The sequence below is a fragment of the Ornithorhynchus anatinus genome, chromosome 3, assembly GCF_004115215.2.
Source record: "Ornithorhynchus anatinus isolate Pmale09 chromosome 3, mOrnAna1.pri.v4, whole genome shotgun sequence".
In the NCBI taxonomy this organism is placed as follows: Eukaryota; Metazoa; Chordata; class Mammalia; order Monotremata; family Ornithorhynchidae; genus Ornithorhynchus; species Ornithorhynchus anatinus.
Window position 1 is genome coordinate 81995338 of NC_041730.1, and position 27322 is coordinate 82022659.

Below are 27322 nucleotides of genomic sequence, written 5' to 3' on the forward strand. Positions count from 1 at the left end.
TAGATACAGGGTAATCAGAGGCTCACAGTCTTAATCCCCATTTTACAGACGAGGTAACTGAGGCACCGAGAAGTTAAGTGACTTGTCCGAAGTCACACAGCTGACAGGTGACGGAGCCGGGATTAGAGCCCATGACCCCTGACTCCTAAGCCCGTGCTCTTTCCACTGAACCACACTGCTTCTCTAAATACATAAGTGCTGTGGGACTGGGATGGAGGGGTAAATAAGGGGAGCAAGTCAGGGCAAGACAGAAGAGAGTGGAGGAAGAGGAAAAGAGGGCTTATTCAGGAAAGATTTCTTGGTGGAGATGTGTCTTCAATAAAGCTTTGAAATGGTGGAGAGTGACTGTAGTTACTTGGCTATGAAGAGGGAAGGCATTCCAGGCCAGCAGAGGGATGTGGGCGAGGGGTAAGCGGCGAGACAGACAGTGAGTAGGTTGGCATTAGAGGAGCGAAGTGTGCAGGCTGAGTTGTAGTAGGAAAGTACCGAGATGAGGTATGAGGGAGCAAAGTGATTGAGTGCTTTAAAGATAGCCCAGGTAGGCAGGTTTGGGTTGGGGGAAGGGAAAAGGCAGATCTAGGACTCAGTGGCTCTCCCTGAAGATAGGCACTTCCTGGTCCCCACAGAAGGGAGCTCAGGTTTGAGAAGGTTGCTTTGTCCACTGGAAATCACTGCCACGGCAGTCAGCAAATTCCCTTTCTCTCTCTCTCTGCAGTTAGCCCCAGAACTAGGGTGGACATGGTATTCTTGTCTGCAGGTTCTTATGTGCTTCCTTTATGTGACCATATGAGTGGGGAAAGAAGGGGTTCTCACTATTCTTCAGGGTTCTGAGGTTTACAGACCGCAAGTCCCAGAATCCCTGGGAGCCAAAACTGAATGTGAAATGAGCATATACCAGCCCCCACAGGGACATGGAGCAATTACAATAAGCACGATCAATCGTTCAATCAGTAATGCTTGGTGAGCACCTTCTATAAGCAGAACACTGTACTTAGCAATTGGGAGAGTACAGCAGAGTTAGCAGACATGATTCTTGCCCTCCAGAAGCTTGTGATCTAGCAGCAGAGACCTGGAAATAATTTACAGATAGGAGGAAGAAGTGGAAAGTCACGTGAATAGTCCTTAAATAATAAGGTAAGTTAGTTGACATGTCTGGAAGCATTGAGGGAAGTTTTTTTTTACGGTAGTTGTTAATATTGGTATTTGTTAAGCACTTACTATGTGCAGAGCACTGTTCTAAGTGCTGGGGTAGATACAGGGTCATCAGGTTGTCCCACATGAGGCTCACAGTCTTAATCCCCATTTTACAGATGAGGTAACTGAGGCACAGAGAAGTGAAGTGACTTGCCCACAGTCACACAGCTGACAGGTGGCAGAGCCAGGATTCGAACCCATGACCTCTGACTCCCAAGCCCAGGCTCTTTCCACTGAGCCATGCTGTTAAGCACTTACTGTTTGCCGGGCATTGGTTGAAGGCAGTTGTGAGTACAGGTTGCAAACTTAATGCATGAGACAAGCAGACAAAAGAGAAAGCAGCACTGGGCCCATGAATCCCTGCAAACAGTAAGCATTCTATAAGGGACATCTTTTCTGTGTGCACAGTGAGGCCTGCATTGGGGTCCCACAATGGCCTATCCAGCCACACATGCACTTATAGGTGAACTTCATCTTCGGTGCTGGCATCTTTTAACGTGAAGGACAATCATGCATGTTAGTTGTTACAGAAGTGCTGAAGTGGTAGTTGGGATGCAACCTGGGAGTGGGGGAGAGAAATAAATTGGGGAAGGCTTCCTGGAGGAGAGGAGGTTTTAGACCATGGGGAGAGTAGTGGTTTGGGGTGTGACAGGAGAGGGAGTTCCAAGCTGGAGGAAGAGCATGGGACACTGTCCCTGTCTCTTCTCCTGCTCTGTTCTGTCCTCACAGAACTGATCTGAGATCAAAGGAAGCAATGTGGCCTGGTGGGAAGAGCACAGGCCTGGGGCTCAGAGGACCTAGGTGCTAATCCTCGCCCCTCATTTATCTGCCTTTTGACCTTGGGGAAGTCACTTCACTTCTCTGTGCCTCAATTACCTCATCGGTAAAATGGAGATTTAGATTGTGAACCTCATTTGGGACGCGCATGGACTGTTCTATTTGATTAGCTTGTATGTACCCCAGAGCTTAGTACGGTGCCTGGCCCTTAGGAATCGCTTGGCAAATACCTGGCCCTTAGGAATCGCTTGGCAAATACCATAAAACAATCAGACAAACCAGATCTTTCTGTGCTGAAGACCCTCCTCTTTTGAAAGGGGATTTTCAGCCCTAACCATTGGGGCAGGATCTCACTGTTTCTTCCTATCTGGGCCACGCCTATTCCAGAGCTTTGCCTCAGCCTCTGCCACCCTGACGAGGGGACCCCCAACTTGGCCTCATTAATTAATTAATTAATTCATTCATTCATTCATTTATTCAATCGTATTCATTGAGTGCTTAATCTGTGCAGAGCACTGTACTAAGCAATTGGGAAAGTAAAATACAACAATAAAGCGTGACAATCTCTGCCTGCAATGAGCTCACAGTCTCGGGGACAGATATCAATACAAATAGACATCACTATAAATAAATAAAATTACAGATATTAATTCATTCAGTCGTATTTATTGAGCAACTACTGCGTGCAGAGCACTGTACTAAGCGCTTGGAATGTACAATTTGACAACAGATAGAGACAATCCCTGCTCAACAATGGGCTCACGGTCTGTAATGGAGTGGGGGTTGTATACAGAAGTAGTGTGGGGCGGGGAGAGGGGGGGAGAGCAAAGGTGTCTCCCTACACACAGGGAAACGCCAACGATTCTGGGCAGCGTCGGGGCCTGAGGTGGGTCTGGCCTGACTGAGCTTCCCCTTTTCCCTCTGCTTCCTCTGCTCCTTCTCTGCTCCCCCTTCACCTCCCCTCAGCTAAGCCCCCTTTCCCCCCTTTCCCTCTGCTCCTCCCCCACTCCATTCCCCTCCCCTCAGCACTGTGCTCATTTGTATAGATTTTTATTACCCTATTCATTTTGTTAATGAGGTGTACATCTCCTTGAATCTATTTATCGTGATGATGTTGTCTTGTTTTTGTCCGTCTGTGTCCCCCAGTTAGACTGTAAGCCTGTCAATGGACAAGGATGGTCTCTATCTGTTGCTGAATTGTCCATTCCAAACGCTTAGTACAGTGCTCTACACACAGTAAGCGCTCAATAAATACTATTGAATGAATAAATGAATGGGCTTGAAAGGGGCATGAGTCAGGCTGCAGTTGGTTCTGAGCATTACCCTATTTATTTATTTTGTTAATAAGGTGTACATCCCCTTGATTCTATTTACTGCGATTAAGTTGTCTTGTTTTTGTCCGTCTGTCTCTCCTCCGATTAGATTGTAAACCCGTCAATGGGCAAGGATTGTCTCTATCTGTTGCCGAATTATCCATTCCAAACGCTTAGTACAGTGCTCTGCACATAGTAAGTGCTCAATAAATATTATTGAATGAATGAATGAATGAATGAATGAATGAATGAATGAATGGGCTTGAAAGGGGCATGAGCCAGGCTGCAGTTGGTTCTGAGCATTACCCTATTTATTTATTTTGTTAATGAGGTGTACATCCCCTTGATTCTATTTATTGTGACTAACTTGTCTTGTTTCTGTCCATCTGCCTCCCCCGATTAGACTGTAAGCCCGTCAATGGGCAAGGATGGTCAGTTGTCTTGTTTTTGTCCATCTGTTTCCCCTGATTAGACTCTAAGCCCGTCACTGGGCAAGGATGGTCTCTATCTGTTGCCGAATTGTCCATTCCAAGCGCTTAGTACAGTGCTCTGCACATAGTAAGCACTCAGTAAATGCTACTGAATGAATGTATGGGCTTGAAAGGGGAATGAGCCAGGCTGCAGTGAGTTCTGAGTATTACCCTATTTATTTATTTTGTTAATGAGGTGTACATCCCCTTGATTCTATTCACTGCGATTAAGAGAAGCAGCGTGGCTCAGTGGAAAGAGCACGGGCTTTGGAGTCAGAGGTCATGAGTTCGAATCCCGACTCTGCCACTTGGCAGCTGTGTGACTGTGGGTGAGTCACTGAATTTCTCTGTGCCTCAGCTGCCTCATCTGCAAAACGGGGATTAAGACTGTGAGCCCCACGTGGGACAACCTGATTCCCCTGTGTCTCCCCCAGCGCTTAGAACAGTGCTCTGCACATAGTAAGCGCTTAACAAATACCAACATTATTAAGTTGTCTTGTTTTTGTCCGTCTCCCCTGTAAGCTGGTCAGTGGGCACGGATTTTCGCTATCTGTTGCCGAATTGTCCATTCCAAGCGCTTAGTACAGTGCTCTGCACCTAGTAAGCGCTCGGGGAATGCTACCGAATGAATGTATGGGCTTGAAATGGGAATGAGCCAGGCTGCAGTGGGCTCTGAGTTGGTCCCGAGCGGGGTCTGAGGCCCGGGCTGGGAAGGGGAGGCAGAGGACGGAGCGGGCGCAGTGCTGCGGAGCGGCCAGGCGGGGGCAGCATTGCCTCGCGGAAGCTGCCCGGACCGGGCAACGAACGGCTCCTTTGGCCGGGGAGGCCTGGGCCGAGCCCGGGGTCACCCGCACCCCACCCCGCGCCGTTCTGTACCCTCCTAATAACCATAATCAGAGCAACAACAATAAATAATGATAATAATGGTGTTTGTTAATCGCTTCCTAAGGGCCAAGCACTGTTCTTAGCGCTCAGGGAGCTACAAGGTTGTGTCCCCCTTGGGGCTCACCGTCTCAACCCCCCAATTTACAGATGAGGGCACGGAGAGGTGAAGGGACTTGCCCAAGGTCACACAGCAGACAAGCCAAGCAGCGTTGGCTCAGTGGAAAGAGCACGGACTTTGGAGTCAGAGGTCATGAGTCCCAATCCCAGCTCTGCCACTTGTCAGCTGTGTGAGTGTGGGCAAGTCACTTAACTTCTCTGGGCCTCAGTTACCTCATCTGTAAAATGGGGATGAAGACTGTGAGCCCCACATAGGGCAACCTGATTCCCCTGTGTCTCCCCCAGCGCTTAGAACAGTGCTCTGCACATAGTAAGCGCTTAACAAATACCAACATTAACATTATAAGTGGCCGAGGGGGATTAGAACCCACATCCTCTGACTCCCAAATCTGTGCTCTTGTCGCTAAGTGACGCTGCTTGCTCTGCATTGCAGCGGGGAGCGTCTATCACGGCGCCCCCAGGGGAGCCGGGAACCCAGGTGTCCCCGAGCTCCGGCTCAGCCCCAGACCCCCTTCCCTGTCTGATCTCCCCTGGAGGCAGCAGGGGCCCCCTCGGTCTCTCTGTCCCTTCTCCCCCTCACCCTGCAGCGCAGAGACGCTCCAACTCTTGGGACGGGGGGACGGGAGACCTGGGTTCTAAGCCCAGCTCTGCCTCTTGCCTGCTGTGAGACCTTGGGCAAGTCATTTCCCTTCCCTCTGTGCCTCAGTTTCTTCATCTGTGAAACGGGGATTCTTCCTCTCCCTTAGGCTATGAGTCCCACGTGGGGCAGGGACTGTGGCTGATATGATTATCTTCTTTCTATCAAAGAGCTTAATACAGTGCTTAGTACATAGTGAGTGCTCAACAAACATTCGAATTGTTATCATTTTAAGCCCAGCAGGAACTCAGCAGAAGCTGGGCCTCATGAATGGTTCCAGGAGCCCCACCGAAGCTCATCTCTTTGGGGCCCAGCGGGCCCGGAGGAGCAGCCCCCACCACAAGATGCAAGGTTTCAGTTCCCTTCTCTAGGACTCCGTCTGGCAGGGACACTGGACCCCTGAGCCCCCAGACCCAGGTCTGGGGGTGGTGGTTTAGGGGAGGGGACAGGCCATTGCCTGAATCTGAATTAGTCGTCATGGCCCTTCCTCTGTCCCCACCTCTGCCCCTGCCCCTCTAGATTGTAAACTCATTGTGGTCAGGGAATATGTCTATTATAGTGCTATATTGTGCTCTTCCAAAAGCTTAGTACAGTGCTCTGCACACACTAAGCACTTGAGAAATGCAATTGACTGACTGTCTGACTGAGTGTCCCTGCGCTGTCTGTACCTGATCTTGACCCTGGCCCTCCCCCAGCCTTGCCCTATTTCTGCTTTGGCTCTCTGGCCTTGCCCTACACTATCCTTGCCCTGACACAGTCCTTACACTGGCCTTGCCCTGGCCCTGGTCCTGGCCCTGGCCCTGGTCCTGGTCCTGTTCCTGACCCTGGCCCTGAGGATTTTGAGGGCTGCCTCTCTAGAAGGAGATGGGCTGCAGATCCCTGGGTGTCCCTGTGGTGCCAGCCCAGCAGGTCCTTGTACCACATACCCATTCGGCCTCCAGGAGCTGGGCAGCATCCCAGCCCCCGACTGCCCCAGTGTGTCCAGGCTGTCACAACTGGCCAGCTATGTCACCAACAGAAAGTAGCTGGACATGGTAGGTGCTATTTAACTCCTCCTCATTCAGCTGCCACCCATGACAATGACAGAGCCCTGGTGGCAGGTTAAATAGCCCCCTTTCCCCACCCCCACGACCCCCTCAAGGGCTTTCCAGTCTAGTAATGTAGGCCCAGTGGACATACACACAAGCCCATAATGATGGCACAAATGCAAAGTCTTTAAATGGTATTAAATGTAGTGTTGGCTGATATCTTTAATGGTCTCACTCTTTCGGTGATACTCTTTTGTTTCAAATCCTTGCCTTAAGGATATGCCCATGGTGGAAGAGAAGGTTAGTTGTGTGCTAGGATTAGCAGAATTCAAGTTAATACTTAAAGCAGGGAGAAAAACTTTCATCTCTACTGCCGTAAAAGTTTAGGTTTGGTGTTTTTATGTATGTTCATATCAAGTTTGAAGTTGCCTGGGGACTTTCCAGACCCCCTGGTGATAGACACATGGATAGGATAAAGAGAAGGATACAATGACAAGGAGAAACAGGTTGGGAAATAAACAGGGTGATCTGGGAAGACTTCCTGGAGGACTTGGGGGCTGGATACAGTCTCCAGAAGGACAAGTCTCTTAGGGATTTTGAGGTCAGTGAAGGTGCCGGTTTACCTGGTGGTTCTTGCAGGCAGCTGTGGACAGGGAATGAATGTGTCTACCAGCTCTGTTGTATTGAACTCTCCTAAGCACTTAGCACAGTGCACTGAACACAGGAAGCACTCAATAAATGTGACTGATTGATTGATAAAGTACACAGAGGTGGGAAGGAGGGAGGAGTGGTGAAAGGCCCCCTGAGGGTATGCAAGTGGGAAGAGCAGGAGAAAGAGGGACATACACACTGTGTGACCTAGAGCAAGTCACTTAGCCTCTTTCTACCTCAGGCTCCTCCTCTGTAAAATGGGGCTGCTAACCCACCCTGGTCTCTCAAGAATAGTGTTATTTTTTTTTTTTCTGATATCTGTTAAGCACGCACTATCTGCCAGGCACTATACTAATCAGGTCGGACACACTCCCTGTCGTACATAGGGCTCACAGCTTTAATCCCCATTTTACAGATGAAGTAACTGAGACACAGAGAAGTTAAGTGACTTGCCCAAGGTCACACAGCAGAAAGTGGTGGAGCAAGAATTCTGTGTCTCAGGCCCATATTCTACCTACTAGGCCACACTGCTTCTTATGTGGGGAAGATCAAGAGGTCTTCCCTGATTAAGCTTTCTTTTCCCCAACTTCCTCACCCTTCTCTGTCATCGCTGTACTTGGATCTCTACCCTTTGGACCCTCGATATTCACCCCACCCTCACAGTATTTATGCCCACATCTGTAATTTATTTTTATTAATGTCAGTCTCCTCTTCTAGATGACAAGCTCACTGTGGGCAGGGATCATGTCTACCAACTCTGTCCTATGGTACTTTTCCAAGCACTTAGTACTGTCTCTGCATACAGTAAGTGTTCAATAAATACCTCTGATTGATAGGGAAGAGAGAGGGGAAGGAGAAAGACTCTAGAGGCAATGCAGAGGAGGAGTCACTGTAGATCTGAGAGAGGTTGGCTTGACCTTTTAGCACTCTAGGGAATCTTAGGTTGTGATTGGATTCTGGATGATCTGGGTAGCCACACACCTTGAGGCCCTGCCGGTCCCCTTGACCACTAGACCTGATGGACTCTTGAGCTTTGACTTTTATGCTCTTTTTGTGTTTCTCTTGTTTTCATCCTTCCTTAGGTGTCTAGCACCAAGCCCCACCCCACCTTATTGTTAGGGTGGGAGCTCCTGGAGGGCCAGGGACCAGTCTAACTCTCTCCCATAGATTTTTTTCCCCCAGTGCTTAGTACAGCACTTTGCACTCAGTAGATGCTTAATAAGTACTATTATTAAGACCAAAGACAGATAGGTGCTTTGGACTGCTGAATAGCTTCAAAAGGAGCCAGGTAATTACTTGAAGCTTTGAAGGGGATGGAATAGGAAGAAAGCTTGGAATGGAGACATTGGATGTGGGAGAGAATTCCTTTTAATCAATCGTATTTATTGAACACTTATTGTGTGCAGAGCACTGTACTAAGCACTTAGGAGAGTGCAATATAACAGAATTGGTAGTCACTTCACTTCTCCATGTCTCAGTTTCTTCATCTGTAAACTGTTCTCCATCCTACGTAGACTGTGAGCTCTAAGTGAGAACTAATTAACTTTCATCTACCCCAGTGCTTAGTACAGTGCTTTGCACATAGTACTTAACAAATGTCATAAAGAAAAAGAAGAAGAGCCATTAAGCTGTGGGTCAGCTCAGGGGCTGTGCTTCCAAACCAGTGGCCTCATAGCAAGGGGGGGGGGTGTCCATCCAACTGGGCCATTGGACAAGAATGGACATAGACTCTCTCCTGGTGGGGAGAGAGAAGCTGCAGGCCAGCTGAGCGGTAGGGAATCCGAGGCACAGGACCATTGGCAGTGCAGGAAGTCTGACCAGTAGCAGGGGGTCTGCAGCAGCATTAGCAGTAGGGGCTCAGTAGCAGGGGGTCAGAAGCACAGGATTAATGGTAGGGGGTCAGTGGCACAAGGCCAGTGGCAGGGAGTCAGTGGGAACGGGAGTGAGAGAGGGTCAGGGACACAGGGTCAGTGTTATTAGTGGTAGGGGGTCAGCAGCATAGGACTAGTGATGGGGAATCAGCGGCATAGGGCCAATGGGAGGGAGTCAGTGGCAGGAGGAATTAGGACAGGAGTTAGAGGCCTGAGGTGAGCACAAAGGGTCAGCAGCAGGGAAATGGGCTCCCAGGCCCCTGGAAATAGAGGAACAGTCAGTCGGTCTTCACAGGGAAAGAGTGGTGGTGGCTTGGAACGGCCCTGACCCCCGGGGCCGATGGGCAGCTTCCGGCTCCGAGGGCTGGGTGGGGTGGTGTGGGATGCAGAGCGCGGTCCAACCTTCTGGCGGTGTATGTCTGTGACTGTGTATGTCTGTGACTTCTGAGGAATGCTAGTCCAGTTGCCGTGATCCATTATTGAGATGTCCAACTCCTAGTTATGTCACAGGCCTTGGGTCTACCGCACTCAGACCGTGGATTCTGAATTCCCGGCACTTCAGGACACCTGGCCCTGATCTCTGGAAAAGTCTCATCTGTGCAGAATGGCCCTTCCAGGGGGAGTCCGTGTAGAACGGCCCATTCAGGGAGAGCCTATATAGAACAGCTCATCCAGGGAGAGCCTGTGCAGAAAAACCAGTCCCGGAAGAGCCCACTCCTCTCCAAGGTGACAGGGGGCCGAGAATTGTCAAGGGGTTGTGGTGGCTCTCATTTTCAATTGTAACTTATTGTTGGTAACTCACTTTCATTGTTCTTCCTGTCTGTGACCTACTTAAGATCAGGCAAATGGTGGAGCTGGCATTAGAACCCAGATCTCCAGACTCCCAACCCTGTGCTCTTTCCCTTAGGCCACACTGCTTCTCACCATCTCTCACAGCACCTATAATAACAGCAATAGCAATAGTCTAGGAACTGGGTCACTGGGTCCTCCTTCCTTTCATACTGGGGGATGGAGGCCTAAGGCCTTAGGCCCCTCAGACTAGGGTGAGATATCTTAGGCCCCTCTGCTTCTTCCAGGTTTGCTCTCTGCTGCTACCCCTTTCCCTCCTGGCCTCCAGGGGAGGACTCGGGCCCGCACTCGGGCCCTCAGGACTCTAGGGATGATGCCACCCCTGACAGCCCAGTTGGGACTCCTTGTGTCCATTCCTCAGGTTGTCCACAGTCCCCCAAACGTACGAAGGCAGTTGGGAAATTATATTTATTGAACACTTACTGTGTGTGGAGCATTGAACTAAGCACTTGGGAGAGTCCAATATAATATAACAGATACATTCCCTGCCCACAAGGTGCTTATGGTCCAGAGGAGCTACTTAGCTGCTGTAGGTTGGGAGAGCTTCCCTTTTCTTCCAGAATGTCCAGGTAGCAGGAGCAGGGGGTACCTCTGGGGCCCGAGTGGCCCGGATGATTGGCTGCTGGAGGATCTGCTGAGGGAGACTAGACTCAGTTGTATTTCGACCTCATCAGTGGGGGGATGAAGGCTTTCCCTTCCCCTTAGTCTATGAGTTCCGGGTGGGACAGGGACTCTGTCAGGTCTGCTAACAGTGCATCTATCCCAGCACAGTGCTTGGTCCGTAGAAGACACTTAAAACAAACCATAATGAAAGAGCAAGAGGACAGACAGCAGGAGCTGGGGTGATGTCTACAGTGCGCCTGGCTCTTTGGTGTCCTCAGCTCCTGGCAGGTTCACACTTAGCCTCGCGGGTCTGGCAAGGGCCTTGAGAGATCATTGAGTCCATCTCCCTACCCCTGGGCAGAGTGATGCCAAACAGTCTCAGATGAGGGATCCCCAAGGGGGCAGCCCTGCCATCCGTGTCCAAAGGACAGAGGGTCCCCAGGGCAAGAGCCTGGATGACTTTGGCCGGTCTGTACCTGGAGGTTTTGAGGAAGAGCTAAAAAGCCTCCCATGGCCTGTGCCTGTTCAGGTCCCGGGACCCCACGGATCTTGGGGCTGGAAGGTTGGGCACAGTGGCCAGAGACTCACCTTGGCCCCAGTGGCTGAAATCTTGCTCCTTTCGCATGGTGAGATCAGGAATCCAGAGTGAGGCTTAAAAAAAAAAATCAATCACCATTTAATTTCATTGCTGTATCAAAAGAGCAGTTTATATTACAGAAAAAAGACCCAGCCCTTGGAAATAGGCTCATTCTGTGGAATTAATTAAGGATTGCAGTCAATAGCAATTAATCCATTCGATCTGAAGCCTTTCGACATTAACCCGTTGGGTCCAGGATGCTGAGAGAAGAGTTGCTGGGCCCAGAGCATAATGGGAAGGGGGGATGGTAGCCTACTACTCTGGAGACTCTCAGCTCTAGTCTGTAAGCTTGCTGTGGGTAGGGAATGTGTCTGTTATATTGATATATTGTACTCTCCCAAGTGCTTAGTACAGTGCTCCACACACAGTAAGTTCTCAATAAATATGATTGGCTGTCTGATTGACTTGAGGGTGGCATTAAATGAGGAGGATGGTCGACTGTTGGCTGTATGGGCTGTGGCTGTACTTACTGATCCTTGACCACAGAACAAACCCACCCCTTGCCTGAAAGCACGGTGGATGCCACAGTGGTGAAGGCCACAATGTGGAGGCTGTGGTAGTGGAGGCCATGGAACCAGAAGCCACAATTCAGAGGCCAAAATCTGGAGACTGTGGTGCTGGACGCCACAGTGGCTGAGGCCATGGTGGCTGTTTCTGAGCCACTGGCAGTGAGACTCCCAGGTGGCAGGACACCGAGTTCAAAGAAGAGCCACTGCGGCAAAGAACTTTGAGAGGAAAGGGGATCCAGAGGTCCTGTCAACTTTTTGGCCTAGCTTGGGAGACAGGAAAGGCTACTAGCCCCAACAATGTGGCTGGATGCCGGTTACCCGGAGTTGGACTCTCAAGGCATTTCATCTTTGCACCGCATCCTCATCCGCCCACTTGGAAAAGAAACCACCAGATGGTATTTTATAGCCTTCATGATACCTCGGCCTATAAATAGATAGGATCAGGTGCGTAACAACCACACTGAAAGAATAGTAAATAATTCTACTCCTCCAGCCCCAAGTATTAATCAGCAGAGCCCACACACTGGACTGATGGCCCACCTGGCCTGGCAGTGAGGTCCCCCTGCAGAGGACCATCCCAGATGCAGGCACTAGCCAGGTCACTTCGTGCTGCTGATTCCATCGCCACTAAGGAATAATAATAGTGGTATTTACTATATGCCAAGCTCTGTGCTTGTCCCCTGTGAATCTGGGAGCAGGAACCATCAGGGGGAGAGAAACTGGGGAAAGAGGTTTTTTTTTTTTTGGATGGTATTTGTTAAGTGCTTTCTATATGCCAAGCATGATTCCATGCAAGAGAAGCAGCATGACCTAGTGGAAAGAGCACAGGCCTGGGAGTCAGAGAATCTGAGTTCTAATCCTGGTTTTTTCACTTGCATGTTATGTGACCTGAGCAAGTCACTTAACTTCTTTGGGCTTTAGTTTCCTCATCTGTAGAATGAGGGTTAAATTTCTGTTCTCCCTTCCACTTAGACTCTGTGCTTCATGTGGGATGGGGACTGAACTGATTATCTTGTCCCTACTTCAGCACTTCTTACAATGCTTAGCATGTAGTAAGCACTTAACAAATACCATAATTTATTATTATTTCTATGAATATGGGGCAAATTGGGTTGGAAATCCTTTCTGACCATCTTGCTGTGAACTTGGAATATGTACCTGCTGCCTGCTAGCCTGGGCAGGCTACTTCCACTCCTACTTTAGCAGACACACCTGAGAGTCCAACTCTTCCCCCAAATCACCAACCTGGCAGGCCACCCTGCCCCCAAGCTGGTTTGGGGGAAACAGTGGCTCAGTGGAAAGTAGAAGGGAGGAGGAAACAATAGAAGCCCAGCAGAGGAGAATGAAAGCCCCAGCCCCTTTCTTAAGCTCAGCCTCCTCACCCCAACAAGTCTTCAGGGCCCAGGAGATGTGGGGTGGGGTGGTCCCACATCTCCCTGCTCCTTGGGGATGGGACCGAGATGGGGAAAGGGGAGATGGTCTCCGGTCCCGAAACAGGACTTATTTTCCTCCTCCCTCCTTGACCTCAGAGCAGGACACCCGAGGACAGGGCAGGCCTGTTCAAAGCGATTGATGAGGTACAGACCTCTGATGTCTACTGAGGGCTAGGTGCCCCACGGGAAGGGAGTTGCCCTCCCAAAGTGCCAGACTGGTCTGCCCAGGGCAGGGCAAGAGGGGCTGGGGGTGGCCCTCTGCTGTTGGGAGTGGCTCTTTTTGTAGTCCCAGGGAGTGGAGGGGCAGGTAGGGACAGTTGGGCCTGGTGGAGGCAGACTTCTGTCCCAGGAAGCTAGAGTTGGACAGACCCTAGAGCTCAGCCCCTCCTTAAACCACTAACCCTGCCCCACAGGTCTGTCCCCCTTCCCTCCCCCAACAGAATTAGAATCATGTTGGATTGGAGGCACGTTTCCAGCTAACCAGCCAGGCAGGGCCTGTTCTGGGACTTTGAACCCACCCGGACTCCTGAGCACAGATCTTCTAAAGGCCTCAGGGGAAGGAAATGGTACCACTTGGTCTGATTTTCATATCTGCAGTGGTACATTACGGTCAATTTCTGTCCCCCTCTCCCTCAGCTTCCCAGTATCTGTTCACCTCAAATCAGCATGGTCTAAATAATAACTACTCTGGTATTTGTTAAACACCTACTAGGTGACCAACACTGTATTAAGCACTGGGGTAGATACAAGATAATCAGATATAGTCCTTGTCCCACATGGGGCTCACCACAACAGATATTGAATCCCTATTTTACAGATGAAGAAACCGAAGCCCAGAGAAGTAAAATGATTTGCCTGAGGTCACACATCAGGTAGGGTGATTTGCCTGAGGTCAGACATCAGGCAGGTGACAGAGCTGGGGATTAGAACCCAAGTCCCCTAACTTCCAGGCCCTTCACTTTCCACAAGGCTTTGCTTCTTTTCTTGGTAAAGCCCCTGAAATCTGGGCAGGGAGTGTCGCTATTAATGGGGTCCATGAAATTGGGGGTGCAGGTACAGGCAGGGAGCCGCTGTTCTTCACTAGCCAGTTTGTGTCTCCATCTCTGTCTCCCAGTCTCTTTCTGTCTTTGTCTCTTTGTCTTTCAGTCTTTTTGTCTTTTCCTGATTTTCCTTCTCCCTCCCTCCCTTTCTGTCTCTTTCTCTCATCCCCCTCTCTCTGTTCCTCCCCCTTCTCTCTTTCTATTCCTCTCTCCATCTGACTCAGTCTGCCTCTCTTGCCTTCTCTCCCTCTCCAACCCCCACCCCAATCTCCCTCTCCTGGCTTGGCTGCTCAGCCCCAACAGCTAAGCAGGTCCTTGGGCTCCTCTGAAGGGCAGAGGGAAGACGGCCGGTGACACCCACTCACCCAACCTTGGAGAGCCAGAGCCAGCTGGCAAAGGTCAAGTGGGAATGGTTCAGAAAGGGTAGGTCCATCAGTAGTAAAAGGGATGAATGTGAACCTCATCAGCATGAGCTGTTGCTCGGAGCCAGGGTCGAGCGGAGGTGAAGTTTACTAGTTTGGGGGATGCTGAAGGTCATGGTGTTCTGAAGGGTTTCCCTGTGGGAAAGGCTGGAGATCATGAGCAGTGTGGGCGTGTGCGTGCACTCGCTGCGGGTGGAAGGAGCCGGGCAATCCCTGGGCCAGGAGACCAGTGGACAAAGGAAAGAACAGAGAAGCAGTGTTGTCTAACAGTTGGAACATGGGCCTGGGAGTCAGTAGAACCTGAGTTCTAATCCCAGCTCCTCCGCTTGTCTGCTGTGTGATCTTGGTCAAATCACTTTACTTCTCTATGCCTCAGTTACCTCATCTGTCAAATGGGGATTAAGACTATGGGCCTTATGTGGGACAAGACTTTGTCCAACTTAATTAGCTTGTATCTAACCCGGTGCTTAGAACAGTGCCTGGCACATAGTAAGCGCTTAACAAATGCCAGTTGTTGAGAGGCAGGAGAGAAGGATTCCAGCCCCAACTGCTCCTGATATACTGGCTGAGGCAAGTGTAACTTTTTAGGGGCCCTTTCCCACCTGGGAATTTCTCTGACAGATAGGAATCTGCCTAGGGCAACCTAATCTGCAGTGCCTCTCCAGTGTAGTTGGGGCAAAAGCCAGACAGCCATTTTGGAACGACCTTCAAAGCCAACCTTTCCAACTGAGATGGCAGCTCATTCCTCTAAATGGTAGATTGCACTGGGGGCTTTACCTGCCCCAAGTCTTGTCATTTTGCCCTGCTGCTCCTGCTGCTGCTGCTGCTGTCAGCCAGTCAATCTTGTTTATTGAGCACTTACTGTGTGCAGAGCACTGTACTAAGTGCTTGGGAGAGTACAATATAACAATATTGCTGCTGCGGCCCTGAGTCATCCTGGTAGATCCCAAGGCCCAGGCAGCCTGGCAGCAGGGTGAGAGGAGCAACAGAGTTGCCAGCAGTCCAACTGGCCTGAGCTGTCAATCAGACAGTCTCCTAGACCAGTCAGGAGAACCATGGGAGATCCTAACCCCACAGTCATTTAAAACCCTGATTGCACTGGCTGAAATGAATGGCTGCCAGCCAATTAAAAAAACAAAACCAGTAAGCATTAATTGAAATATCCCTTCTGCTTGTAGATAGTAATAGTGGTGTTAGTTAAGCACTTACTAAGTGCCAAGCTCTGGGATAGATACAGGACAATCAGATTAGGCACAACCTCTGCCCCACAGGGTACTCAGAGTTTCAGGAAGAGGGACAACAGGTATTAAATCTCCATTTTACAGATGAGGAAACTGAGGCACAGAGAAGTTAAGTGATTAGCCTGAGGTCACACAGCAGGTAAGTGGCAGAGTGGAAACTAGAACCCAGGTCTCCTGACTTCCAGGTCGGTGCTATTTCAAGCAGGTCCTGGCTAGTTGGATGTTTTGTTTTCACCATTTAGAAACATGTGGGTTTGGGAGTTTTTGTTCAGATAAATCTGGAATTTGCCCAATGTAGCCCCAGAAATTGACTCTGGGCTTGCTATTTCAAGTCTTCCTTGGGTGGGTTTCTCCACTCCAGCCTGTGAACGGGTCACAGGCAGGTCCTCACTCTAGTCTGTGGCATTACCATTCTCATTTCCTACCCAGTTCCCCAGCCTGGCACAAGGAGAAGCTCCACAGACCCCCTCAGTGGTTCCCATAAAAAACTCCAGACCATAGCAGGTTAAAAATAGGGTTGCTCTCAATTTGGGGATTTCCTCCAAACTAAATGCAGGTAAATGGAATCCTTAGATGGCACCAAAGCTGTATTGCACCTTTTGCCTACTGCTTGACTGGGATTTGCATTCACCGCCAAAGACCGCAGCCAGTACGCCACCAGTTTTCAGCTTAAAAGGCTGCTACTGCTCCCCTAAAGAGTCACACTTTGAATTTGTACAGTGCTTTTATTTTTTCCAAGTGGGATCACATCAAACGACCTCATTTTATCTCTTCATCAGCCCAGTGAAGATTGTATAGATGGGAACACTGAAGCACAAGTCACAGAGTCAGTCAGTCACATTTATTGAGAGTTTACCCTATGTAGAGCATTGTACAAAGCACTTGGGAGAGGATGATATAACGATAAACAGGTGCATTCCCTGCCCGTAACAAGCTCACAGAGGGAGGTACAGTCTAGAAAGTGTGACTGGAGCCAGGACAAGAATCCCAGGCTCCTGACACTTGCTAAACCTTACTGCTTCTCCTAGAGCTGTATTCCCTCTGACTGCACTGCTCAGATGGCAGAGACAGAAGCACTCTAGGAGAGAAGAGACAGGGGAAATGGGAGGTGATATAGGGCTCTAGGCCCCCCCAGTTACACACAACCTGATTTTCAAACAGGCTGGACAGCCAAAGAGTGCAACAGGTTGTATGTGTGTGTACATGTGTGGGTGCACACACGTGCACACACGTATGGACAAGCAGAGCAATGGTGTTGTTTCTTCTCTTGCAGCTGTTTGGAATTCAACCCCTCTCCTGATGTTTCTATTATAAAGTCATCAAGGTGTGCAATATTGGGAGTAAAGCTCTGTTGCCAAGAAAACAGGAGGAAGAAATTCCCATCCCTCAGGATGTACTCTCTTCCAGGTGCATGAGGGGAATAATGGGAGACAGCATGTGTGGACCTCAAGTTCACAAATGAGCCACAGCATTCTTTCTATTGTTGGCTGAGTGTCCCAAATTTGCTGTAACATCTATATCTTCTTCATCTGGGTTCCTAGAGCAAAGAGCTTCCCATTTTCCCAAAGACCCCCAGGTTCACATAGGGCATGAACTCTGCCTAAGTAACAGAAGAAGCAATGCAACCCCAAGATGACAAATATATTAGTTATTATCCTACCAGTAATGCTTGTCATATCAAAGCATGGGGAGGAGAGAAAGTAAACCAGATCCTCTAGTTCTGTTTGACAGCAGAGAAACTGAGGCCGTAAACATTAAACCTCTCTCTATTCCTATCAAGGACTTGGGAAACTAGCCTGCTTAATTCATTAGTCTGCTCATGGCTACTGGGCAAGGAAGATACATATTTACCAGAAGAGAAATCTGAGGCCCAAAGAGAGCAAGTTACTGATCTCAGGGCATCCAGCAAGACTGGAGCGGAGTCAAAAGTGGATGAGGTGACCTATACTCCCTTCTGATTAAACCCCTACTTTGGAAGAGCTCCCAAGGGAATTTGTCAACCCTTCATCTCACAAGGCAGGCACTCTCTGAAGAGCCACTTGAGTAAGGCAGCCCTGATTCATCAGTCAATCAATCAATGGTATTTATTGAACACTTACTGTGGGGAGAGCACTGTACTGTCTGATTCTGTAAGGTGCTCCTGCACTATGGGTTTGTAACAGCTGTTTCTCCCACTTCAGGCTCATTCTGTTCATTCCACCCTACAGACCAGGACATTTCCTCTCTCTGTCTCCCCTCAAAATTCTGCCATTTCCGTTTGGTTTATGGCCAACTGGAATTCTGCAGAAACAATTTATGGAAGGACATTACACCAAACTAAAATGTAGAAAAAGTGCCCTGTAAGAGGAAAACCTCTTAATTTCCTCCGAGTCTTCCATTACAATTAGGATTAATGCAAAGTCTTTATTAGCAGGAGATTATTAATAGACCAGAAATGATGTAGCTTTTATTTTATGATGTAGTTTAAGCTTGGGATGACTTAAACAGCCAGAGAACACTCTTCTGCACACACACACACCCACACACACACCTCTCTCTCTCTCTCTCTGTCTTTTGCTTTTAGTTCTTAGTCACTGACCAGTTCATCTATAAACATTCCTAGCCTAAAAGAGGAGTGATTTGCAGTTTAGTGTCAATAGCTTACCATTCCCTAGGTAAATTTGGAACGCCGTTGTACCCCGAAACCTTTTTTTCATTATAAAATTGGTCATTCTGCATCAAATAAAAAGAAAGTTTTTCCCTAAGAAGATTCCTAGACCCAAGCCCTACCAGATCATTATCCAAATTGACCTGCTCCCTTGAGGAGCCTTATGTCAGACAGTGTCCATTTTAGGAGGACACGGCCAATCCATCAGGTTAGTCGAGTATTCCAGAGGGGCCGTGATGGTTAGAGAGTTGACATGGGGCTGCAAAGGAAGAGTCAGGTAGAGTCCCTGCCCTCCGGGGGTTCCAGTCAGAGATCATTTCTCCCAGGGTTTAACTACCTACTCCCCCATGGGCAATTCCTTCAGGTTATGGAGATTGCACATGCTATTGTGATTACACCAAGGCCGTCATCTGCACTAAAACACTTTGGCGTCTTTCGAGCTGCTGCTTCTTCCCAAGATGCTGGACTTACCAAAATCTGGATAAATGATCTGTATGTTTCCATGGGGCTGGGTGGGTTAATGGCATCATCAGGGCCCATGAGCATTCATGCTGTCTCCTTCCCTCTCCCTGGATGTTCCTGCAGAAAGCCCAGAAGCATCAGTTCAGGTGATGCTTCAGCATCAGCCCAGTGAAGATTGTATAGATGGGAACACTGAAGCACAAGTCACAGAGTCAGTCAGTCACATTTATTGAGAGCTTACTCTATGTAGAGCATTGTACAAAGCACTTGGGAGAGGATGATATAACGAACCCATCAGGGCTCATTTGGGGAGAAGGATCTGTTCTTCAAGCAGGAGATGCTGTCCATAGAAGGCCCAGCTCTTCTTGCTCTTGGCTCCTGGCAGTCATTCATCTCCCTCAGCACCCATATTCTGACTTCAAGGGCTTAAGCAGCATGGCTTAATGGATAGAGCATGGGTCTGGGAGTCAGAAGGACCTGGGTTCTAATGCCGGCTCTGCCACGAGTCTGCTGAGTGACCTTGCATGAGTGACTTAACTTCTCTGTGCCTCAGTTGCCTTATCTGCAAAAGGGGGATTAAGATGTGACCTCCATGAGGGATAGGGACTGTGTAACCTGATAAACTTGTATGTACCCTGACACTTAGAACAGTGCTTGGTATGTAGTAAGTGCTTAGTGAGTACCATTATTATTATTATTATTAATAATGATAAAGTGCTTGGCATATAATAAGCACTCAATAAATACCACTGATAGATGGATTGAATGATTGATTCTCCTTTGTACCCAGAAAGAAGTTGGGCCACATTTCCCTAAAACTCCTCAATGTGTTGGTTGCATCACAATCCCAGCACACTCTTGCTTGCTAGTAACAGTTGCCCCATAACAATTTGGCCCTGAATATGCCAGTCATAAAAAAAAAGCTGAGTCACAATATTCTCACTATGCAAAATGACAGCGAAGGGGTGGATTGGAGCACACAGCCCCTGAACCTCTATTATGTGCATTCCCAGCAAAACAGGAGGGTGCCTTGTTATCCACTGCCAGTCAGCAGCTCTGTCCAGATGAGGCCCAGAGGCCCCACAGTTCTGGAAATGTCGGGGTAAGGTCCCTAGATTTTCTTTATAATAAAGGAAACCTCTAAGAGTAGGGCGGGGAGGGGAGTTGAAGCAAATGAAATCGAGAAAAGTCAGGATTAATACTAGCACTGGGATAGAGTAGCAAGAGTAGTCCTAGCAGGACTGTGAGCCCCTTCTAGACTGTGAGCCTGTTGTTGAGTAGGGATTGTCTCTATCAGATGCAGAATTGTACTTTCCAAGTGCTTAGTACAGTGCTCTGCACACAGTAAGCACTCAATAAATATGACTGAATAAATGAGTGTAGGCTGGGAATTCCCCTCAAGCTAGAGGGATTTCAAATCAGGAATTTTGCCCAGATACTGCTGCACCTGTTATCCCAGAAACTCTAGGTGAAAGCTCTCGGCTCCTCTCCTGTACCTATCTTACAGGGGCCTGGAAGTCTTCTCCAGCTACCTCCTGACTTCTTACAAATTTACACCGAATGAGTAAAGAGTAGAGTCTAAGAGGGAGAAATGAAAACAGTGCCAGATACTAACAGGAGCAAATCTGGCAGTCCAGCAAGGGGCAATCTTTACCTGTAAATGATGGGGAGGGAATTGTGAGTCACCCACTACCCCGGGACACCCCCATAAGCATCTCGCTGTATCTTTAGCAACAGTAGCATTATCTTCGACCCCCAGGGATGGCTAGATGAGAAATAGTAGTTGGAAAGAAATCATCAACTTTGAGGGGATGCTTCACCCTCTAGTTGGTAACTCACGCCTGGGGAGATTCTGAGGTACCACAAATAGGGGTAGAAGTGAGTGTAATCCCGGGGAGGATCAATCAATCAACCATTCAATCATATTTATTGAGCGATTACTGTGGGGAGAGCACTTTAAGAAGCAGATTTGCACTTCCCGATGCCTATCAGGGGCAAGGCAATTTCCTTTCTACCCAGGACTTTCCATGAAGAGCTAAGGGGAGGTGTGCCTGCTAACCATTGTTTTCATTACTTATTACCAGTAATTCAGCATCGGCCTTTTGGGATCCTGCTGACATCTCTCCTCTGGCTCTGCGGTTAGGCACTTGGTGCAGAAGTCAGTCAATAGAATATTTAACTTGGGGGAGCCGGGTAAATAGAAACCAATGACCTTCCTCTTCAAAGCATCAATCGGAGAGCACATTGACTTGAAATAAATGAAAAATAGGATGAATTTTTACTTGTTAGAGGAGTCAAAAAAGTAAGTTTTCATCGATCTTCATCTCAGAAGCCAATGATTTGGATTAAGTGTTTTTATTATGTGAAATCCAACATATGGTACATTAATTGTTTGGCATTGATCCTTGAAGGGTCCAAGTGTAAAAATACAAGGAATAGTTAGGCCACTGATTTACTTGGAAAGAGGACACAGATCTGAATCTCCTCCTCCTCCTCCCCACCTCCCCTCAACAGTAAGGAGTTTAACTCTTAGTTTCCCTAGTTGTTGGGGGGGAGGGGGGTTGTGTGTGTGTGTGTGTGTGTGTGTGTTGGGGATGGAGGGAACCATCTGAGCAGAGACTTACTGGGCCTCCCCCGCCCTTCCAGGGTGCTTGGCCCCAGTCTAAAGGGTTTCCCCCAACCCAGAGTCCCTTCCCACCCACCTCGGGAAAACACCACCTCTATTTGCTGGTCTTCCCCGAGGCACCGGAGGGAAACTATCCCTTAAAAGTCATCTGGGGTGAACTTCAGAGTTCAACCTCTGAAAGGTCCAACAGGGTCAGGGCGTGAGGAAAGCAAGAAAGGGGAGGAAGAGGAGGAGCAGGAGGAGGGAGAGGAAAAGGAGGGTGGAGAGAAGGAAGGAGAGGAATGGGGGAGGGAATGGTTGGAAGGGGGGGGATGAGGAGGAGGGGATGGAGTTTCGTCCGGGGGAGGCGAGGACTGAAGGAAGGAAAGAGCCGATGGCCGGCACCGCTGAGGCCGGGCCCAGGGACCCCGCGGACCGACGGCTCGAAGCCGGCCTAGTGCCCCCGCCCCCCGCCAGTCCTCTCCCTCTCCCTCGCCAGCTCCCCGCCAGGATGACATTAGGCGGACATTTTGCTCAATAAGTCCATTCTTCGGCCCAGCTCCGCGCTCCCAGAAGAGTCCCGCTCTCGACTCAGTTCCCTGGCAGGAGTTTTAATTACGTTTCGGCCCCTTGAATGAATGTGTTTTCTCCGGGTCCGCGGCGTTATTTAAACGCTCCTCACGTCTGGATGCCTGCAATCACTGATGCGTTTGTTTTCGGGCATGAATTAGGCTTCTGAGGCCCGAGCACGCCCCATTCATGAATTAGATTTCAGTGAAAAGGCGGGAGGGGGGGAAGATGGGGGGCGCACAGGGGGAAGAGGGGGCAGAGGGACGGGGAGGGCGGGCGGGCTAAAAGGCAGCTTTGATGTGTGTGTGTATGTGTGTGTCCCCCCCCAAAAAGCCTCCCCGGCCGCGGGAGGTTCTAACTCCTCCGCTCGCCCCCTCCCCTCGGGATGGTGGGTGGGACCATGGAGCAAAGCCCAAGTTGGGAAGAGGGATGTCGAGGTGGTACCTCGGCTCCTTCCTCTGATGCTCCCTGCCCCCTGCCCACCCCCATCCCCCCGGACCGCCCCCTGCCCATCCATCCCCCGTCCCCCAGCTCCAGGCCCCCGGGCCGGGGGATAGACCAGGCTGGCCGGAGTGGGGTGGCCACTCCAGCCTGAGCAGGGGTGGGTTGCCCGGAGGGCAATAGGATGTTCTGCCTGCGCCTGAGAGCTGGGACCCCTCCATGGCCGCAGGGCAGGACAGGGCAGGGGAGGGGAGGGGCGTCCTTCTGCCACAAACTTTCTGCGGGGCACAGGCAAGGTGGGCATCGCCCCTGCCTCACCACCCTCAAGTCGGGGGCGAGGGTCGGGGGTGAGGGGGAGGGGGAGAGAGGGTTGTCTGGCTTTCCAGCCCCCTTTCCGTCCCCGCCGCCCCGCGCTCGGGCGGGCACCACGGTGCTGTCTGGCCAGGCGGCCACCCAGCGGATGCCACTTTGTGCCTCTCTCCCTCTCGGTCTAAGACGTCGACGTTGCTCCTGGGGCTCCTTCCCCGTTGCCACAGCCGTGCTCCTTCCCTCCACGGGATGCCCCTCTTCACCGTCTCCCCATCCCTCCGGGGGCGCCCCGCGCCCTGCGCTCCGCGCTCCGCGCCCTGCGCTCTGCGCCCTCGCCCCGCACGGAGTGGCGAGGCTCTGCAATCACGTGGCCCGGGCTGGGGGGGTGGGGGGAGAGGAGGATGGAAAGGAGGGAAGGGGAGGGAGGAGAGGGGAGGGGAGAAAGGGGAGGGGAAGGGAAAGGAAGGGGGAGGGGGCATCCTCCGCAGTTGGCTGTGTGCTGGGGCTCAGACACACACGGAGCCGCTGCCGCTCAGACAGCCCGGGGAAGGGGCATCGCTTGGTTCCAAAGCCCCTACCTCGTCCCTCCCTCTTCCTCCTCCTCCTCCTCTCCTCCTCCTCCTCCTCCTCCTCCTCCTCCCCGCCGGGTGCCCCCTCTTCCTCTCCAAGCCCCGGGCACCTCGGCTCCAGGACTGCGCTGCGGGCACCGCTAGCGGGGGGCACCGGTGCCTGGGGGAGGGGGGGTCCGCTGTCGGATCCTTTTTTCTTTTTTTTCTTTTTTCTTTTTTTCCTTCTCCCCTCGGTCTCGCCACCCACCCGGGCTGATGTGCTGTGCGAGAGGGGGGACATGGAAGTGTTGATGCTGTGGCTCTTTCCCTGGATGTTTCAGTGCGTCTCGGTGCGGGCGGACTCCATCATCCACATCGGTAAGAGAGGACAGCGAGAGACCCCCCCCCCGACAGAGACAGAGACAGAGACCGAGGGGCTGCCAGGCGGAGACAGAGACCGGAGAGGCAGTGAGACTGAGACCGAGAGCCTGGGAGCCAGAGACCAAAAGACCAAGAGATGAGAGACAGAGGCTAGAAGAGGGAGAGTCAGAGAGATTGAGAACCAGATTGAGAGAAGAGAGACAGAGAGAAAGGGGGAGGGGGAAGAGACAGAGAAAGAGAGGGTGTGTGTGTGTGTGTGTGTGGTGGTGGTGGGGGGGGGGAGACGTGGGAGACAGAGAGGGAGACAGATACTCAGCCTCCCTCTGAAAGGGGCCGATTCTCATCCAAATCCCGATCATGTCAGAGGAAGCAGAGACAGCAGGAGAGATGAACTCTGGAGGAGGAAAAAGAATTACAGCTAAGGGCGGCAGGTCCCTCCCCCACACTCCCCCCAGTCCCTTGCCCCTTCCAGATTGGCAAAGTTGGCACAGAGGTTGGTGGGGAGGGAGGGGGAGGACGACCCTAGTAGAGGGAGGGGCGGGGGTCTCCTTGACCCGGGGGTGGGGGTGGAGAGGAATGACCCCTCGCTCGTCCCGGCTCGCCCTGGGCCGGCCCCATCGCAGGGAAGAGGGTCTGACCAGCCCAGGGTCGCCAGTCCTCCCCCAAAGAGAGGATCCGGCAAAGGGCGGGGGGTGGGGGAGAGGAGAACCCAGGGGACCCCCGCCCACACTCTCCCCCGACTCCCAACCCCGGCACCGCCGAAAAACAGACATTCATCCATTCAATCGTCTTTATTGAGCGCTTACTGTGTGCAGAGCACTGGACTCAGCGTTTAGCACTGGACTAAGCCTGAGATCAAGTTGGCTAGGCAAGGCGTGGGGGGGAGAGCTAGACAAGAGCTGGGTGGCTGTGTGTGACTGCGTGTGTGTGACTGGGGGTGCGGCTGTGGGGGACTGGGTGTGTGTATGTGTGTGACCGGGTGTCTGTGACCGGGTGCAGCTGTGGAGGCTGCAGCCAGGGTCGCTGACAGGAGTGATTCTTCGAGGCTCGACGGCCTCCGACAGGGACGGCAGGGCTCGCCTTTGGGGCCGGGGAGGGGGTCCGAGGGAGAGGAGGAGGAGGAGGAAGAGAAAGGTCGGGGGGAGAGGAGGAGGAGGGTTCGGGGGGAGCCCCAGCGTGGGCGTCCCCGGGGGGCGCAGAATCCAGGCGGCATCTTCAACTAGCATTAAGTTGGAAGGGCCCGGGAGAGGGACGGATCGGTCGGCTGGTGCAGGGTAAGGGGATTCGCCATCACCTTCCTGGAAGTTGGGAAATTCAACTGGAGAATTGGAAGAGGGGGCTCCTCGCTGCCCTGGAGAGAGTGTCGGGTGCAGTAGCCTTGGGGGGGGGCGAATTGTCATGTATATACCCAAGGGCTTAGTACAGTGCCCGGCAGATGGGAAGCTCTTAAAAAATACCATTAAATAATAACAAGCCCCCCCGCCCCCCAAAAACACAACAACCAAAAGACAATGGAGTCTCCCATTAGGGACGAGGGAGGAACCTCGTCTAGGAGTTTACAGACCACCACTCACACCACTGCCAGCAGTGAAGCCAAGGCGAGGATAAGGAGCGACGGAAGAAACTTCCCATCTCTGTCCTCTGTCCGGGGCCCAGGGGAGGAAAAGAGGGAACGGGCCGCGCTGAGAGGGAGCACTGCAGGTCCTCTTCGAGAGCCGGGCACAGGGAGAGGGGTTGTGTCCACGGAGGGACCCGGGATGGCTCCCTTCCTCCCTCCCTCTCTCCCTCCTTCCCCCTGGGGGCCCGTGGAGAGAGGCTCATCCTGCCTTCCTCCTTCCCTCTCTGCCTCCCTCCTTCTCCCATGGGATCCCAGCCTCTTCTTGCGGGGAAGAAGGGCCATTCTCTTGTAGGGTCCGTGGCCGGACGGCTTTGGTGTGTGCGTGGTGAGTGCGTTGGGAGCAAAGACCGGGAAGCGATCTGTCCCTCTCAGGCTTTCCAGGGACCTGCAGATCGGATCTGCTGCTCCTGAGAAGGAGGAGGCGGCTTCTTCCTCGGTCCCACCCCCGCCCCAGGACCGGACCGGACCGGACCGGACCGGACAGGACCCTTGGGGCGGAGGCAGAGAGACAGAGCTGGTCTGTCCAGAGGCTGGTTCCGACCCGCGGGCGGCGCTCGGGTCCAGCGCTCCCCGTTCCTGCAGAGATGCTCAACCGCCCCCTGCCGTGAGCAGTATATCTCTCTCTCCGTCTCCATCTCCCTCCTCCGTCTCTGGGTCTCTGTCTACCTCTGACTCTGTCCCTCGGCCTCTGTCCCTCCCAGGAGGGCTGAGGTTACGCAAACCCCTGCGTTCCGCCCTCCCCAGTGTTCGAGGTGCTGCCTTGGTGCGCCCAGCATAAACTCTCCTCCCCACCAGTCGAAGCCCCTGCGTTCCCCTCTGGGGTGGAGGAGAGCGGCCGGATCGGACTGGCCCGGCTCCCTCAAGCCCTGTGCCCCCAGGCCCTGCACCCCCAGGCCCTGCGCCCCCAGGCCCTGAACTTGGAGGAGCTGTGCCCCCAGACTCCGCGCTCCGAGGCCTTGGGCTCCGAGGCCCTGCGCCCCCAAGCCTGTGCCCAGGTCCTGCGCCCCCAGGCCCTGAACTCCGAGGCCCTGCGCCCCCAGGCCCCGTGCTCCGAGTCCTTAGGCTCCGAGGCCCTGCTCCCCCAAGCCCTGTGCCCCCAGGCCCTGTGCCCCCAGGCCTTGACCGCCGAGGCCCTGCGCCCCCAGACCCTGAGCTCCGAGGCCTAAGGCTCCGAGGTCTTACATCTCCAGGCCCTGCGCCCTCAGGCCCTGCACTCCGAGGCCCTGCACTCCCGGGCCCTGTGCCCTCAGGCCCTGCGCCCCTCGTCCCGGCCTCCCTGACGATGCTCTTGCCCTCAGCCGTCCGGACCCCGGCGCCTCAACAACCGCCCGCCGCCCCGACGGCCGGGAAGGCGCCCGATGCTCCGAGGAAATTTCGATCCAGAAAGCCAGAGTGATGGCCGGCTCGAACCCGGGAGGTCCGGGGCCTCTCCGTTGCTGCGCCTCTTCGCTGCAGCCGGCACATGGGGGGACGCCGTGCCCTCCCTGTGCCCGCCCTGTGTCTCCCTGCGCGGAGGGTGTGAGATTTTGCGCACGAGGGACTGGGGACGCTTAGGCTGTGCTAACCTATGTGCACATGTTCCCTGGAAGCCCCCGCCGCGATTCCCCCGGCCAGGCCGGGCAGCCGGAGCTGTCCAGGCTTGTGGGGTGACCCCTGCCTGCTCTGCCTTAGGCGAGGAGACACCAGAAGCCCCCGCCCCGCAGATAACAACGCCCCACAACGACCCCCAGCAGGAATGGGGGCCCTGCTTCCAGCACGCTGACGGTGAAACGAGCACCAACATTTCATCCATTCGTCCCATCGTATTTATTGAGCCCTTACTGTGTGCAGAGCAAGCACTGTACTAAGCGCTTGGAAAGTACAATTCGGCAACAAATAGAGACAAACCCTACCCAACAACGGGCTCGCAGTCTAGAAGGGGGGAGACAGACAACAAAACAAGTAAACGGGCAACGGTAGCATCCATATAAATAAATAGAATCGTAAATATGTACACCAACACCAACAGGCTGTCGGATTCCGACGCCGGCAGTGACGGTGACACATCGCACGGGCAGCGGCACC

At 52.1% G+C, this 27322-nt stretch overlaps 1 protein-coding gene across 2 annotated transcripts in view; it reads left to right on the top strand.

The window, feature by feature from the left end:
* The first annotated feature begins 23216 nt into the window (after positions 1–23216).
* The window catches only part of GRID1 (glutamate ionotropic receptor delta type subunit 1), an 842873-nt gene continuing 838767 nt past the window's right edge, over positions 23217–27322 (top strand). For both annotated transcript variants that reach the window (XM_029061433.1, XM_029061434.2), the window contains exon 1: positions 23217–23637. In XM_029061433.1, the coding sequence (XP_028917266.1) occupies positions 23559–23637 (79 nt within the window). In that variant the 5' untranslated portion in view covers positions 23217–23558. The remainder of the gene's footprint in view (positions 23638–27322) is intronic.